Source organism: Balaenoptera borealis (assembly GCF_965194805.1).
Source record: "Balaenoptera borealis genome assembly, chromosome: 1".
NCBI lineage: Eukaryota > Metazoa > Chordata > Mammalia > Artiodactyla > Balaenopteridae > Balaenoptera > Balaenoptera borealis.
In genome coordinates, this window is record NC_138860.1 from 112,071,380 (window position 1) to 112,088,669 (window position 17,290).

Below are 17,290 nucleotides of genomic sequence, written 5' to 3' on the forward strand. Positions count from 1 at the left end.
ATGACTGAGGCCTGGGTCCTGAGGCCACCGGACAAGGACACATCATTTTAATTAGTGCTTCAATAGCTGGATGCTGGAAGACAGGTTTGGGGCTGGGGCTCCTCACTGGGATGAATAGAACAAGAGCAATGGGTGAAGGATGCCCCACAGGGCCACACAGGCTGAGAACCAGGGATCCGTGGCTCCTTCCAGGCCGTGCCCACCTAAGGACTGCATAGGGAACAAATCTGGGACGATGTAAATATAATTTGGAAGTGATGCAAATTTCCTTTCTTTTGATCTAGGAGTCATGAGAGTTGCCCTCCCAGGTAATCCATCGTACCTGGTAAAGTTCTCCTTTGTAAGGGAATGTCTGAGCCTTTGCCTCTGAATCAGGTCCTCTGGCTTTCTACAAAACAGAATAGCCTTTGGAAGTGTTCTCCAGGAACGTAAGATGCTGCTGTTGCCTGTATAAGCAGGACTGAGAGAGCCATTTGTTAGTAGTTTCCTGTAGCCTGGGCGGGATGCTGGTTGTGCGAGCAAAACTTATACCTATACTCAGTGGCACAGAACGTTCTAACTCTATGAATCCCTCTCCCTTTTCCTACAGGCAAATTCATGTCTGCTTTATCCTTGAGAACTCAAGACAACTCAGTTCTATAATGGAGTGTCCTTGGAGTAGGCTGTAAAACACTATTAATATCTACCCATCCCTGCAATATGAGTGTATCACCCTGTTATTTTTTTTTTTATATGCTTGTAGAAGTGTTTGCTCCCCTTTGCTTTATTTTTTTTTTTAATTTAATTAATTTATTTATTTATTTTTGGCTGTGTTGAGTCCTCGTTTTCGCGCAAGGGCCCTCTCTAGTTGCAGCAAGCGGGGGCCACTCTTAATCACGGTGCGCGGGCCTCTCACTATCGGGGCCTCCTTTGTTGCGGAGCACAGGCTCCAGACGTGCAGGCTCAGCAGTTGTGGCTCACGGGCCCAGCTGCCCTGTGGCTTGTGGGATCCTCCCAGACCAGGGCTCGAACCCGTGTCCCTTGCACTAGCAGGCAGACTCTCAACCACTGAGCCACCAGGGAAGCCCCTATCACCCTGTTATTAATGGGCATGTATCATACGTGTTTTTGTGTAGCATCAGTTTATGTTGGCTCCTTTTTAGCATTTCCAGATTTAGGGATCGTGTCTTATACAGGTGAACTCTAGCATAGCCCAACACAGTGTGTTATATTTCACTCTCAAGTTTTTACCTAATCTCACAATGATAAGGTGAACCTGTAAACTCTCAAACTGATAACACGAGCTAGGAAATTTATCACTGGGAAGGGCAGGGGCGGAGTGGCCTGGGTCGATGACTGTTCTCGGGAAGGAAAACACGTCTGGACTCTCAACCCTTGCATCTGCTTCTCTCAGCATGTTGACTGCATTCTCTCAGATCAACTTCTCCATGTAGTTGGGGGCACATGGCTGTTGGCTATTCTAAGCTTATAATCTTAAAGCTTATGGTCCAAAGGGAAAAGGGGACCTCTACGTCTGCTCTGGTTTGAAAAATCCCAAGGAAGGACTCTGATTGGTCTAACTTATGTCACATGTCCACTCCTGGACCATTAGGTGTTCAGTATTCTGATTGGCTTTCACAACCATTACAAGCATGAATACACATTCCCTGGGGTAAAGGTTTTAAATGTAATAACCACTATCTGCTATTTACATCATTTTTCCCCCTGAATTTTTAGGATGAGAATCTATTAGGCTATGTTTCTAATTATCTCTGTCTACTCAGGGTACATATATAAAATGCTGGCAAATGTTGGCATATGAATGCTAGGTTTTACAGAGATATTTTTGTTTTGATCTTTTCAAGTCATATACTCACCTTTCTCTAGCTTATCTCCCTCCTGGTTTATTTATACGCTGGATATCCATTGCCTCCCAGTTTAATTGGGAGGCAGATTCCCAGATTCCCCTACTGTTACAGAGAAATTATAGGTGGGAGGTGGGGAGGGGGTGCAGAGGGGCTGTGAGTTCCCCTGCGATTTATAGTTTGACTTTGGAAAACTTCCTGCATCTGTTGTCACAAGTGGCCTAACCCTGAGGCAGGTGTGTTGATCCTCAAGAATGATCCAGGTGAGTTCTTGCTGCTCTCCCTGGTAACTCTCCCTTCCTCCCCCTGCCTTCCCACTCCTCTGGGTGTACATGCAAGGCCAGGGATTGTACTGTCCTTTGAGCCACTGACAGAAGGAACCTATTGTCCGCACGAATGCTGACTGCCTGGATATCACTTCTGAGGTGGCATTGTGCTTTGCAGCTGACTGCCTTAGGAAGTGAAGAAAGGAGCTGGTAATCAGTACAGTCCTTCCCGTGCAGCTCACCCTCTGATTCGGCCTTTTCCTATAGAGAAATGGACCCAGCTGACATCTCCATATACGACAAAGACGGTCTGTCCCTTAGCTCTCCATTTATCAGCTGTGTGATAGGACTTTGCTGCCTCCTGGCTTTTCTCAGATTCTGGCCTCAGTATCCATCTGTACATGTCCTGCCCTTTCCCATCAGTAATGATGAGAACTTCTGATTGGGGATATTTCCGAGGAGACCAGCTGTCTGTGTTGCCAAAAATATCTGTCACTCGGTCGGAGGGAGAGGGTTGTTGCAGCAGCTATAATTCTGCCTTCTGGATTTGCACAAGATAAGGTACTCTAGGCAACCAGGTGGTATCCATGCTTCCATGATCACATGCGTTAGAGCCAGCCATTCTGATTCATAGTCGTTTTAATTATTAACTCTAAGAACTGTTTTGATCTCATATGTGAAATAGAGATAATAAGACGTGCCTCCTAGCGTGAGTATTAAATAGACACTATGGTAAAGGTCCTCTGTATAAATGCCGGCTCTTGGGGACCTTGCACATGGGGTGGTGAAGGCTCCTTTGAGGAGCCCGGCTGAGAGGTGGAACGATGTCTGTGACTGCCACAGTCTAATGAGAGGGACCGCATCCCTGGAGTCTGTGGTTGGGGAGGGGATGCTGAGGGTCTCACTGGTAGCTAGTCCGCATTTACTAAGCGTTGCATGCAGACAGGCCCTTCCGCCAGCTGGGGGAAAGGGTTCTCCTCCTCTCGCAGGTGTTTAAAGCTACTCCAACAGCAGAAAGGAAAGTGGCACTGCTTGCCTCAAAGCTCTCTGTCTCCTCCTCTTACCAGCCGCAGCCCTGCCAAGACTTGATTGTGTCCAAGGTGACTAAGGGAAGGGGGGCTATCTGTCTTTGCCCATGTCTGTGATGACCAGGGTATCCTCTGCACTTCTCTCTCCACTAGAAAAAAGATCAAGTTAAGAACCTCAGAAGCTACATCTTTAAGAGCCACTGAAAGTCTTTCTGGATCAGTGGGGATTGTTAGGTCACATGACTCTTGGGTAAAAGCCATGGACCCCTCACCTCAATGAACAGTACTCATACAGCAGTTTGTATACAATTTCCAGTGGTTCACGGAAGCCCCATCCCACCAGAGGTTAAGAACTCCTGGCCTAGACTGACTGGTTCTCATAGCTCTTTGGGTGGGATGCATAATTATCTGGTATGTCCCTCAGACGATACCCATTATCAGTTTATGACCATGAAAAAATGATATTTTCTCACTGAAGTATTGTATTCAGGTGGCTGGAATTTGCTTGAAAACAGAGAAGAAGGGATTAATTAAGATCATTTTCTCTTTTACTTGGCCAGCTTTCAAGGCTGGAATGAGTCGAGGTAGTCCTGGCTCCACCTCTTACCTGGTGCCTACCCTGCCCTCTGCCCGAGGGTTCCTGCCTTCTCAGGCATCCCTCACAGGCTGCTTCATCCACTCAGAACTTTGGTACCCTTTCTGGGTGGGAGGTGGGTGTGTGGTGGCCTTGGAAGAATGCACTGTAACTCTGGCGCTCCCTGCCATTAGGGGCTGGAGAGCAGGAGGTGCAGGCGGAAAGCAGAATCAGAGATGACACAGAGAAGGTAGCTGGGCGAGGCAGGCACGTCCAAGGGCTATCCCAGGCACAGTTCTAATTGTAGAAATGGTTGGCATCAGAGTACCCAGTAATATGTACTGGTGATGTATGAAGGAGTCAGGCACATGGGAGGTGGCCCTTCTGGGGACTCTAGACACACGTGGAAGATCCAGTCCCAGGGCACGAACCTGGAGAGCCAGGCAGGGGGCAGGGGGAAAGGCTGGAGGAGCATCAGGCAGGGCACCCAGGTGGGACATAGGCTGAAGCCCAGCTCTGCAGTCACTTGATGTGGGGACAATGGGAAAGGAGGGGCCACGGGATCCCTAGTCAGACTAGCTGGGACAGTGGTGGGACATGCAGAGCTTGGTAGTTGCAGGTGGACCCAGGAGCCCCCTTGGGTGAGGGCCAAGTGGGCAGAGGCTGTGGACGCACATGCTGCCTGTTAACTCCCCAAATGACAGAGAGTCTGCAGTAGAAAATCATCTTAGGTATCTGAGCAAGTGTGATTCAAACCAATTTTAATACGCGGTCTTAAAATCTGAAGGCTAAAAAATATTTTAAGGCTAAAGAAACCTCTTAAACTCCTCCTCATTGTTCCCTGGCTTTCAAGGCTCAGGAGTCACCTCAGTACCAGTTGGGGCCGGTCAGTGGCTCAGGGCGGTGCTGTCCACACTTTCCTTGCAGGACGTGGGTCCCATAGCCTGCCCTTTGGGTGAGGTTTAGGGTGCAGCTGGGCATGTGCCCTGTAGGAGGGATGGACTGGAGAAATAGGTTTTGTGGTCCCTTCCTTTGGAGGGGAAGGGGGGAAGGGAGGCTCACATTTGCTGAGTGCCTAGACTCTGTGTTGCCAGGCTCTTTATGTGTTATCTCTGTTGATCCTCACAAAAACCCAGTAAGTTGGAGGAGGAAACTGGGGCTCAGAGAGGTTAAGAAATTTCCCAAGGTCACCCAGCTTGCTAGTGGTACAATGAAGACTTGAACCCACCCTGGCCCTCCCTCTACCATGCCACCTCCCAGCAGCACTTGAAACGTGCAGATATGTGTCTCACAGCTCCGTTTTGGCAGATGTCATTTTGCAGAAGTGCTTGTGAGAGGGGTGAGCCCGTGGCAGCTGAGATAGGAGGCCATGCGGTTGATCTGGTTGGTGAGCCTTTGCACATTCTGGCTTTGTGGATGCCCCTCAGGCCATTTCTGCAGCGCTCTGCATGGGAGGGGCCTCTGAGGGGCTTTTGCTGTCACTATTAGTTGCTGGAAGGGGAAAGAGTTAAAGCGTACAGCAAAGAAAGCCTAGGCGCTACGATGACAGGAGAACAAATGAGTGCTCTGGGTGTGTCACCTGCACAGCAAGTATAGAATGGAAGGAAGCTTGGGAGGTGGGGGGCGGATCATCTTGGATGAGTAAGACTCCCACGGGTGTAAGGCTGGGCTTCAGGAGACCAGGAATCCCCTGAAATTATATGTAAAACTTTACAATATGTGCCTTTTGTTCTGAGAAGAGGGTCCGTGGTTTTCATAGACTCTCAAAGATGGCTGAGGCCACCAGAAAGTCTGAGTCTGCTGTTTGAGAGGCTGGAATTACGCCCTGTGCATGTTCTTTTAATTTGGCCTTAATGCTAAAAATAGAAAATTGAGCTTGCATAATATAGGATTTCTGGGGTGATATCAGGAAATAGGTGGAGGTGGTGGTGGAGGGATGTATGCGACGGGATTGTATGCGGCAGCGCGAGAAAGCAGAGTCAGGGCTGGATGGTCACCTAATTTTGCTTCATGTTATCAGTTGTACAATTTTAATAGCCGATTAGAGAAACAAATTTGTGGAGGGGATGGAAGGCTCGGTAGGGAGCAATCTGTTTGTGAATACTGTCCTTGGTCTCTCTTTATGTGCTAAGCAGATCAATACCGCCTCTGGATAGAGACCATTTAGCAGCCATACTCTTTCATCCCCTTGAGGAATCTGGGGGAACCGTCAGAGCGAGAGGAGGGGCGTACAGCAAACGCTCGTAAATGCACCCTCTGTGTTCGCCAGCGACACACAACCCAGCCCTAAGAGCTCAGCCGGCACTTCCTGCCCTCCTCCCGCCGCATCCAGTTTGCATTCCCTTTTGGAGCAGGAAATAAATTGTGTTTGCATATAGGAAAATGTGTTGAACTGTCTTTGGCGGCTTGTGAAGCTGCTGCGTCTCGTGTGAGGAGCAGGTGACCTCTTTCCTGACGGCGTCCTCCTCCCTCAGTGGTTTCCCAGCCCTTCTCCTCGAGCCCTGTGGCTTTTACGGGAGGGCAGGTGCTCAGATGCCCGACCTCCTCCCCTACCACCTCACCTCCTGGTTACCGTGATCAGAATCACACAGACAAGCTGGTGCCAGGGAAGCAGGGCTGCTGGTAAATGTGCCCCTTTCCAGCCCAGGGCTCCCCAGGCAGGAGCAGGGCCTGCGGAAGGCGGCCTCGGATCCTTAGGATTGGGCCAGTCTGGGTTAATCTTCCTGCTTCTAGGGCACCAGGAGGAACGTCTTACTCCCTAACTCCTTAAAGCTGTCTTTGTTCACCGAGAGCCAGATCACTGGGGTTTAGTGGAGGCAAAAAGCCAGGAAGGATGGATCTTTCTAGGGAGGTGAGGCATCTCAGCAGTTGCCCCAAAGGTTGAGCGGTTTTGACCGTGTAGACTGGGGCTGATCTCTTGACTCATGTTCCGAGTGTGTCCCCTGTGGGCAGAGACCAGCTGGGCCTTGTGGCCTTGGATCAGTGCCCTCCGATCAAAGCCTGCCGCCCACCTCGGGCAGTGTCACTGTCTGCAGGGCTGCTTGACAGTGACCGAGAGCACCTTGGTGCGTTTAAGGCTTGATGCCTTGATTCTGGGCTGGCCCTGGGAAGGGGAGTGGAGGTGGGGGCAGCATTATTTTCTCCGTTGCCCTGAAACAGGGGAAAGCAGGTACCTGGTAGGCACATCTTCCTCCTCAGAGACCTCGTCCCCACCCCATGCCATGTTGGAGAGAGGGTCTACCTCACGGGGAGGCTGAGCTTCTTTTTTGTTTTTTTATCATCTTTATTGGAGTATAATTGCTTTACAATGGTGTGTTAGTTTCTGCTTTATAACAAAGTGAATCAGTTATACATATACATATGTTCCCATATCTCTTCCCTCTTGCGTCTCCCTTCCTCCCATCCTCCCTATCCCACCCCTCTAGGTGGTCACAAAGCACTGAGCTGATCTCCCTGTGCTATGCGGTTGCTTCCCACTAGCTATCTATTTTACGTTTGGTAGTGTATATATGTCCATGCCACTCTCTCACTTTGTCACAGCTTACCCTTCCCCCTCCCCATATCCTCAAGTCCATTCTCTAGTAGGTCTGCATCTCTATTCCCGTCTTACCACTAGGTTCTTCATGACCCTTTTTTTTTTTCCCTTAGATTCCATATATATTCCTTAGATTCCATATATATGAGGCTGATCTTCTAGTGCGGACTGTGGCACTTTGGGAAAGGGACTTGGTACGCCTCTCAGCCCCTCCCAGCCCAAGGGCTGCTGCTGACAAGAAGCACTTGTCTGTGGAATATGACTGGCAGGCACCCCTGTTTCCATGGTTACTAAATAGGGCAGGTTAGTATTAAGGCTGCCCAAGGAAAAAATGGCATTGATGGCAATGCTTGTGCAGGGGCCTTCCTCTGGTCTGCTTTAACCTTATTCCCAGACAGGGTGGGCAACATTTGACGGGAGGTCATGAGGATTTTCTTCAAGGGTTCACCTGGCTGCGCAGCCTTGGCTTTTCTCACAGGTGTATTTCTTGGTTCAGAGGAGTGAGCCTCCCAGGAGGCCAGAGGGGGCGCTGGAGAGCACAGCGCTTTCCCAGATCTCTGTGCTGCTTGCTCCGGGCCACCCCCGCCTCCATCAGTCCCTGGGGTTGCATTAGAGATGCTGACCCCTGTCCCCAGAAGAGCATGGTGTTTAGAAAGCCCTGAATACAAAATTTGACTGGTCCTAAATCCCATGTACCAAATCATCAGACAATGGCCACCTACCCCAGGTCACAACCCTTTTTCATGGGGCTGTGTGAGTAACCGGTTTAATTATACGACATTAAAAAATCTCATATTTGGTGATCAAATACCAGGTTCTGGCAAAAGCACAGGGTGGAGTCCCTGGTCCTTTGTTCTCTGCTGCGTGACACGCCATTCTGATCCTCTGTTTCTTTGTAACTAGAATAGAATCATCATTGTGGGGAGAATGTGGGGGAATTGATCGGTGTGGATGGGAGACATCAAAAAACATAAGTCAGTGAAGGGCACTTTACGAATTCATGCAATTATCATCTTTAGTGGCAATAACAACATGTTATTTTAGTCTCTCTCCTTGGCCATTTCAGGGGAAAATTGATTAAAACCTTTGAGTGCTGCTTTAGAAATTATTTTTGGGGTGGAACAAAAAAATAAAAAGTGCTTAGGAAACAGTTACCTAATAAGATTAGCTCACTGTTTAATCCTGACAGAACCAATTCTTCGTGCATTATGGAAACATTTTTTAGAGTAAACAGGGAAAGCCTCAGGTGACAAGAGCTGTGATTCTGCAGTGACCTGAGTGTCTTTTGTTTTGCTTTTACCCTGGCGCTGGAGCACTTGACTACGTAATTCTATGTAATTTACATGTCTGAGTTTTTTTAAGTATATTTTCTTTCAAGAATGCACTTCATTCAATCTTTCTGTGGGTAGGGTATCAGAATTCAGAGGCTCTGGCTGACTAATCTCACTGAATTTCTGTACAGGATTTAAGGAGCTGCTTCCCTCCCTTTTTCTGAGCCGGGGATGCTAGCCTCTTGGGGAGTTTCTTCTTATTTATATATTTATTTATTTATTGGCTGCGTTGGGTCTTCACTGCTGCGTGGGGGCTTTTCTCTCCAGTTGCGGCGATTGGGGGCTACTCTTTGTTGCCATGCGCCGGCTTCTCACTGCGGTGGCTTCTCTTGTTGCGGAGCACAGGCTCTAGGCGCGCGGGCTCAGTAGTTGTGGCTCGCAGGCTCTAGAGCACAGGCTCAGTAGTTGTGGTGCACGGGCTTAGTTGCTCCACGGCATGTGGGATCTTCCCGGACCAGCGATAGAACCCACGTCCCCTGCATTGGCAGGCGGATTCTTAACCACTGCGCCACCGGGGAAGTCCTGGGAGTTTCTTATTCTGACAGAGCTTGTCACTTCCTCTCAAAGGGGAACAGCAGGTGCAAACTGGGCCCCTTACCTGGTGGCTATTGGCCTGATTGATGAGTCATCCCCACAAAACTGCTGGGGCCATGGGCCCTGGCTGCTCACGTGGACTTACTCTTTGAACCCCATCTAATGGAAATGAGGGCAAACAGAGACAATGCTTCCTCATGGGTCCAGTTCATGGACCTTGGGGAACAGTATTGACCCACCAACTGGACCATCTCCAAGGGCCCCTCCAGCTCAAAAACCCCATGAATTCTACCACCCTTGGTGCTTGCTTCCAAGGTCTCAGGTAGACTTCCCAGGACCCAGGGCTGCACATCTGGGCCCCAGAATCATGGGGGGTGGGGAGCCAGTTGAGGAAGCAGAAAGGAAGTCAGCCCCCCTGGTTGTTCCTGTGATGACAGGCCCTTTGTAGCTCCATCCCCACGTTAGAGGTGTTTATTAGGCTGAGCCTCTGCCCCTTGAGGTGAGTGTGAGATCTGTCGCTCTCCAGAGCCCTCATTTAAGCACAGAAGCCACACACCAGGCATTGAACAAACAGTTCTCTATTTTTACAGGCTGACTTGACCTAGTCCAAAGGCCAAGACCTCCTGAGGATTTGACACTAATCCTGTTGGATATTTCTCATACCTCCCTCATGCCTCATCTGGTGTTGTTCCTTTCTGGACTGAATAGGTTCTGTTTCTTCCTCATTACAAGTTTCTGCCTGTGTGAAGTTTTAGAAAGCTTCAGGACACATTCCATTTTTGAGTGGCCGAAGCCACAGAAAGTTAATATTTGGAACGGTAGGAGAGGAAGCGCTACAGGCAGAAACCTGGGTTTGATTAAAAATAAAAAATAAAAAAAAAAACAGAATTGTTGAGAATCCACCCTGACTGGAATGAAAGGAGAAAAGCAATTCCTTTCTCCTAAGGTGTCGGGAGGCTCTCGATAGGGGTAAAGGCCTCTTAGCGCCAGAGAATCGCTTGGCGGTGTTGGACATGAGGTTCGTGCGTTGGATCTGGGTTAGGCAGGATGGGCAATTACAGTGAAGTATTTAAAGTGAAGGAGGAGAGTGGGACCAACAGTTGGGTCAAAAGAGGGTACGTAGCCTGTCCCCCATCCTCCCAACAGGCTGCACAGCCAGCTGGGGAGGACACAGGCTGCTCAGGGTGTTAGCTGACAGACTTGCTAATTAAACACCTAAAGGCAACAGTGCTTTGCCAATAGTGATGGCTATGCCAACGTTATCAGCTGCAAACTGGCTGCCAGGAGCATCCTAATTAAAAATAAACAGTTCTGGGGGTGGCTGAGAGAGTGGGATGGGGATTCTGCCCAGGTTTCTCAGGACTTCTAGGATTGCTCCTAGGGGAAAGTCACACCCAGTTCGCCTTTGGGTCCTTTCCTCAAAGGAGCCTCTGTCTCATCACAAGGTGGTGTGATGTGTGAACTCCTAGGTGCTGGGGTGACAAGCAAACAAACAAAGCCTCTAGGAGCAGATTGCCTGGTGACTTCAGCCCTGGGGAGGAAAGGTTGCCTGGGGGGATAATGATTTCTGCTGGGTCTCTAAATTGAGGGGACAGCTAAAGCCCAAAGCCTCTTCTAAAAGAGGTTAGAATTTCATCAGAAAGTGAGTCTGGTCACATGAGGATTTCTGGCACCGTGTGCATGGCAGGCTGGACACCCGCCTGCCAGAATTGAGCGAGTGGATCGTATTGGCTTCAGCGGAGAGGGAAAGTCCCAGCCTGGCGGGGGAGAAGGAGCCGCTCAGTCCCCTGCGGCCCGCGGGCTGGAGCAGCGCAGCACAGCTGCTGCAGCGGGGCTGGAGCTCTCGCGCCTCAAGCCCCCTCTCCTTTAACCCTAAACAAAGTGTGTGGTCCAGGGACTGAAGACTGAAAGATGCCTAAGGAATGCAATGCTTTCCACGCCCTCTCGGCCGCTCTGTGCTGCTTCTATCACCGCAAGTCTTTCCTTGGAGTAAAGGTAGGTGTGAGATAAGGTACATCTAAAATTCTTTGGGGGGCCTTGAAAGCACTAGAAAAGTTTGCAGCCCGCTGGCTGTAAAAACAGAGGCGCTGACTTTGACGTATGGATCTTCATAAGCCCCTAGTGGTGTGTCTCCTCTGGAAGCAGAATCGGGCCACACAGAAGGGAGCTCCTTGTCTGTGCTTTAGGATGAAGCTCTGTTTTTCAAGAGACTTTCAGTTTCCTTGGGCTGAAATTTTATACCAAGGTAGCTCAATAGTATTTTTCTTTTCCCTCTCTCTCTCTCTCTCTTTCTCTCTCTCTCTCTCTCTCTCCCCTTGTTTGTAATGAAGGCTGAGCCCCTCTCTCCACTTACTCTGCTGCTGCATTATGTCAGTAACATATATAAGTACAAAAACTACCAAATATCTCCTTTCAAATTGCAGTCACGTTCCAAAACATTTCCGTATTCAGAACTGTCTTTTTTTTTTTTTTTTTAGTTTAAAGAATGCTCCCATTCTTAACCTTTGTTACAAGACATCAGTACCAAAGGTAATATGTCAATACACTATTTATTTTGATGAAAATATTCAAAGAACCTCATTTGACTAATTCAAGATGAAACCTCTGTTCTGTTGCCCACCTGTGACAACAACTAAGAATTCCATTTAGTATAGGCTGTCACTGATCTGGGGGCTTGTCTGCCTTGGAAAAATCCTGTCGGCCCCAGCATGACTAAGGACCTCATTTATTCATGGGAAATAAGAATCAGAAAGATCTCAAGGAATTCTTCCCACCCTGACAGCAGAGCTCCCTCTCCTAAGGGACTGACTTATTCGGTGCCATTGAAAAAGCTACAACAGGAAAATTTCATAGGAAATCCTGTTACAGGGAGAAAGAGCCCTTTGTAGAAAAATAGACAGTGAATGTGAAGAGGAGAGGCTTCTTCTAATTTTACTGCCCTTTCGGAGTGTTCAGAATAGCTTTCTAACCATTCAGCCAAGTTCATTTTTGTCTCTTTGTCAAGGAATTTGGAGGAGAGTGAGTAATCATAGGTTAAAAGTGTTTCCTCCCTGATTTAAGAGCCCCTTTCTATCCTGGAGCCCAGTGGGGTGACGTGAGGACCATGTGGTTTCTGGCCTAAATATGGATCGTTCTAGAGTGGGGCCGATGAAGTCATGCCATTAACAGTATTTTAAAGCTGTGGGAGATAGACGGGGAGGTCCCGAAGGGAATCACACACTGCAGGGACTGACAGTAGATTTACACTCTAATAGAAGTCCTCCCATAAGCCAACTTCTGCTAATTCAGAAAAGTGCAACTCACCATTTGGTATCTGAGGAAACAGCCCATAAATATCTGGGTCTGAGTGATGAGATTCTGTTTGGAGACCACTGCGCCTCTGCAGGTATTTTCTCCAGGGCCTGCATGGAAAGGCCACAGTAATACATGGGGTTGGTCTGAACTAACCGTCCTTCGGCCTCCCTACCACGGCCACTCTTGGTGGTTGACTGTAGGTGGAAACAACCTCCTTCCCACCTGGGCTTCTATCCCACCCTAGTATGTTGCATCTTCATAGCACAGAGAGAGGACCTGCCCTGCTCACTCACCAGAACCTGAAGCCTTCCGACCCAGCTCAGGCTTTCCCTCCGAGTCTTGGGATGTGTTTCCCTGTCTTGTTTTGCTTAGTTACCTGGGAAAGAAAACGTACCTGTGCTCAAATCCCTCCTCCTGCCAGTGTTGCCCCAGTGATAAAGCTGCATCACTTTATTGACTCCCACTTTAATTAGGGGTTTCAGGTCTTGCTGCTCATAATTAGTTTCCGTTGCAATTAGAGTTTCAAAATTAAATTGGAATTGATTGCCTGATAGCAAAGCGGAAATAAAGCTCCAATTCTTGACCATGGAAGCTACTTCCCTTGGCATGAATTTCTCATACCAAAAATAACACTGTGGTAGCCATGGTAACTTTCCATTTGGTCTAATCCATATCATCTCTGGAGAAAGTACAATGTTATTAATAGTGTTTGTTGTATGGGAAGAAAACTAAAAATATAAAAGCTCCTTCATTACATAGGGGACCAATCACACAGGCGCTTTCAGGGAATAAGATCTCATTTGCAGAGATTCTGCAGAAGTTAGTATGTGTTTAAGGGCCTTGTGTGGACTTGAATACAAAGGCCCTGGAAAAGAATTAATTGGGAGGCCAAGAATGGAGAGGAGGTCAAGGATCTGCAGTCATTGCTGGTCCTCCCAAGTTGAGGCCATGTCAAGGGTCATGACTTTAACATCCCAGAAGCGTTCACACAAGGCACTCATTTCACAAAAGACCTCTGGATCTCGAGTAAGAAAAGGAAAGGACATTTTGCTTACACCCAATGGAAAAGAGTCTGTCATGAAGATATTCCAGATCCACGACATTAGTGGAGCACATTCAAGTTTGAAAATCCCTGAATGGCGAATATCGTAGCCTTTCCGTGTGTAAGAACTTTGTTAGGTGGCGGCGGGGGGAGGGGGTGATTTAATGACAGCTGAGGCAGGTTCCTGCCTTTGAAGGACTTCCCATAAGACCATTAGTCCATAGTGTCATTTCGTTACATTTGCAAAAGGCTTTCCAATGTCTGAGTTCCTTCACAAGTTGTCTCCCTGGGGTCTCAAGACAAGCTGAATCAGGCAGGACAGTAGTTTACCCCTTTCCACAGAGGAGAAGCTGAGGCTCAGAGAAGCTCCCTGCTCCAGAATCATTTCGTGGGGAGCCAGGAGTAGAAATCAGATTTTGTGGCCTCAAGCCAAGTGTCCTTTCTCTGATACCATCATAAGACCAGTGAACATTGACAAGATGATTTTGTCCCTACTAATACTTCAGTTAACAATTCAGTTGGGAAAGCATAGTGCGAACCTCAGCTTTCAGGAAAGACTTCAGGGAGGACGCAGAACTGGTTTTCATAGACTAGGTCGCCTTCCTGCAGCAGTGGCAGGGCCACCTTCCAGTTCCTAGAGAACTGCAGAAGGAATTTAGGAGAAGCACAATAGATCCCATTTCTGGAACTGGCCATGGGGACAAATGCCCACTTCTCTGACCCCTCGAGTCCCTGATTCTCCTTGTGTGTGGGCAGGGGAACTGGAGCTGAAACTTGCTGCCTTATCAGTGTCTACTCCTGATGAAGGTGGGTGTGATTGTGTCAGGAAACTTCAGGGGAACCAAAGAGACTGGAGTTACCTTGCAAGTGCAGAATAGCCACCTTTCTGAAAGAACACCAACAAGGAGGCTGGAGTAGGGAGTTGGTGGATAAATGAATCAGTAAGTCTTGGCTAACCAGTCACTAAGTCCAGCGGCACTGGTCTTGTCAACGAGAAGTCGTTGTTAGAAGGCAGTGGATTTTAAGCATACACGTTCTCGCACAGAGGTGTGACTGTCTTTGCAGCCACAAAGTGCCCTATAGTGGGAAGAGCTTATATCGTGCGGTTGCTATTGTTGTGTTTTGTTTTGCTTTAAATCATTTCCCTTGCCCCTGGAAAAAGTATTTGGAGCCTCTCTGAATGCACATTATAGCCTGAGGTGTCTCATCTGCCCATCCTTGGATGGTTGGGTCCTCAAAACTTGTTTTCATTGGAAACTACCTTTCTGTGTTGGAGTGTCATGTAATAGAGTGAAAGTCCTGCTCACTTTCCCTGTGGCCCATCCCTTGGTCTGTCTGCTGTTGTGACAGCTTGGTTACTGGTGATACACCCTGGTGTTGACAGTGGCTTAAGTTGCCTTTGTCATGGGGCTGATGCATCGCCAGCACAAGCTGCGCAAGGTGGAAAAAGCCACTGGGGAAATGTCTTTCGAAGTGACTCAGCCCCTCCTTGTGGCAGTTAGTAGTTGCTCACTTATTTCTCCTGCTCTCCCAAAAAAAAAAAAAAAAAAAAAATAGGCCTAGCACAGCTTTTTAAAAGAAACCTAAATGCATTCCACTGGCATCTGGGGGCCACGGGGATCTGGTTTCAGCATCAGGGGAAGGACGTGCCTGACAGGGTCTGGATCCCAGTGCCCCCTTCACCACAGACCCCAGAGCTTGGATCCTGGCCAAGACCTTGTTTTTGTTGGAGAGACGTGGGTGGGAAGCAGAAGCGAGACCGGGATCCTGGGAAAATTCTGTTAGCGGGCCAGCACCTCCAGGACCGCAGAGAGATGGAGCTGTGCCAGACACTGGAAAGGATGCTGGTGAGTCGTCGGGGTGCGTGCGCCACAACGGTCGTCACGCACCCACGTGTGAGACGGCAGCGGTACGCGGAGGACCCTGACCTCTGTCGCTGGGTTTAAAGATGCCTTCAGAGACAGAGCTGAGGCCTTTTACCTGATGCACTTTTTGGACGTCCCCAGGGCAGCAGAGGAGACTCAGGCTGTCCTGGTGGGGGGAGAGGAGGAGAGGAGTGCCTGCTGGGTTGGACATCGCTGCAGCATCTCTGTCCTCATCTGGATTTTCATGCATGTCCATAGCCCCGGGAGATACTATTGGAATCTGGCTCTGGCCACGAGAATGTCATGGCCTATTTTTCTATCTTATGAAAGGGCTATGATCAGTCTCTTAGTTTGTATGGAGAACTCTCCCCAGTGTCCACTCTAATACGTGTGTGCTTTTACAAAAGCAGGTATACAGAGAGAACCAACAAGCTAGAATCCTAGATTCTTTCATTGTAGTAAGATGGGATTTGAGGGACCAACGAGCCAGTCTCCCACTCAGAATTCATCTACTCATTCCCCGCTCCCACCCCCACCCCCACCCCCATGCCCAGCATGTGTATCAAGGGCCTATGGGTGCTGGGGAGACAGAGTGAAAGATTTTGTCCTAAAGGAGCAATTCCGTATCCGGCTGGGGAGATGGGCATGCAGGCAGCTCTCTCCGAGGTACCACGGAGAGGTACCACGTGGTGGTGCAAAGGCAGGGAGAATACACAGCACAACGCGAGGTGCTGGGCAGAGGTATTAACCCAGTTCTGGGTCAGGGAACTTCCCCGGGCAGGTAACACTGGGCAACTCCTAAAGGAGCCGTAGGTAGAAGAGGCCCTGGGGAGAAAAAGGGCGTCGCACACGGGACTTCAGGCTGAAGTTGAGGAGCGGAAGGAGATGAGATCAGAGAGGCGGTCGGCTCACAGATGGTGCAGGGCAGCGGGGGGCCAGCACACAGTTTGGATGGGAGTCGGGGAGGGCTTGGGGTCGGCCTCTTGTGTGCAGGTTGAGTTTGAGGAGCGTCACCAGCGTCTCCCCTAACTCATGCCAACGTCCTTGAAGCCTCCCGTCCGCTCTGCTTGTCCTTGCTCAGCTCACTCATATTTTCCTCTCTCCACCTTCTCTTTAAGCCTGTTTTTAACACTCATAATAAGATCCTGTTTCTTACTCCACAGCAACAGTTCAGACCATCAGGCCCGATACTTTTCCATCCCCACCCCTGCCCGCACAAGCTACAGCTCTACCTGTGTCCGTATCCATGACCCTCTCTTCCTTCCTGCAGCCTCTGAGGATGAAATGTCCCTCTCCCTGACCAAGGCCAGCCCTGCCACCTGTACCTATGACCACCCTCCTCCCCAAAGACTCCTCAGGCACCTTCAGGTTGTCCCTCTCTACCAGCACTTTCCTCTTAGCTTAGACATGCTTCATTCAGTCTTCCCCATTCTAAAAATAATCATTATATCCATGTCTTCCTTCCTGGCCCCGGCTTCCTCCATCCCCAAAGCTGGTTAACACAGTCTCTGCTTCCTCACTTCCCATTGGCCACTCAGCCCCCTTGACCTGATCAGCGACCTGTCCTCGCAGAGTCCTGTGGCTGCCATCCAATTCGGATGCTATTAGAACTCTCTGCTGCACTTGGCACTGTTGGCCATCCTTTCCTGGAAGTCTCCTCTCAACCTCTAGGACACTGAACTCTACTTGTTTCTCCTAGATCCTTCCCAACCCATCCTGCTGTGTTGTTATAGACTGAATGTTTGTGTCCCCCCAAAATTCATGTTGAAATCCTAACCTCGAGTGCGATGATGTTAGCAGGTAGGCCCTTTGGGAGGTGATTAGGTCATGAGGGTGGAGCCCTGGTGAATGGAATTAGTGCCCTTATAAAGGGGATCCCAGAGAGCTCTCTTATCCCTTCTACCATGTGAGGACATGGCAAGAACATGGCCATCTCTAAACTAGAAAGCAAGCTCTCAGTAGACACTGAATCTGCCG

The 17,290-nt window shown here is 49.1% G+C and overlaps 1 protein-coding gene across 4 annotated transcripts in view; it reads left to right on the forward strand.

Moving 5' to 3' along the window:
- The window catches only part of BCAR3 (BCAR3 adaptor protein, NSP family member), a 201,940-nt gene that overhangs the window by 139,412 nt on the left and 45,238 nt on the right, over positions 1 to 17,290 (forward strand). Inside the window, exon 1 of one of the 4 annotated variants that reach the window (XM_082384085.1) lies at positions 10,507 to 11,107. The exons of the other annotated variants lie outside the window; for them this stretch is intronic. Coding sequence (XP_082240211.1) covers positions 11,024 to 11,107 — 84 coding nt within the window. The 5' untranslated portion in view covers positions 10,507 to 11,023. Of the gene's footprint in view, positions 1 to 10,506; positions 11,108 to 17,290 lie in introns of those variants that run through there. 4 annotated transcript variants of the gene reach the window in all.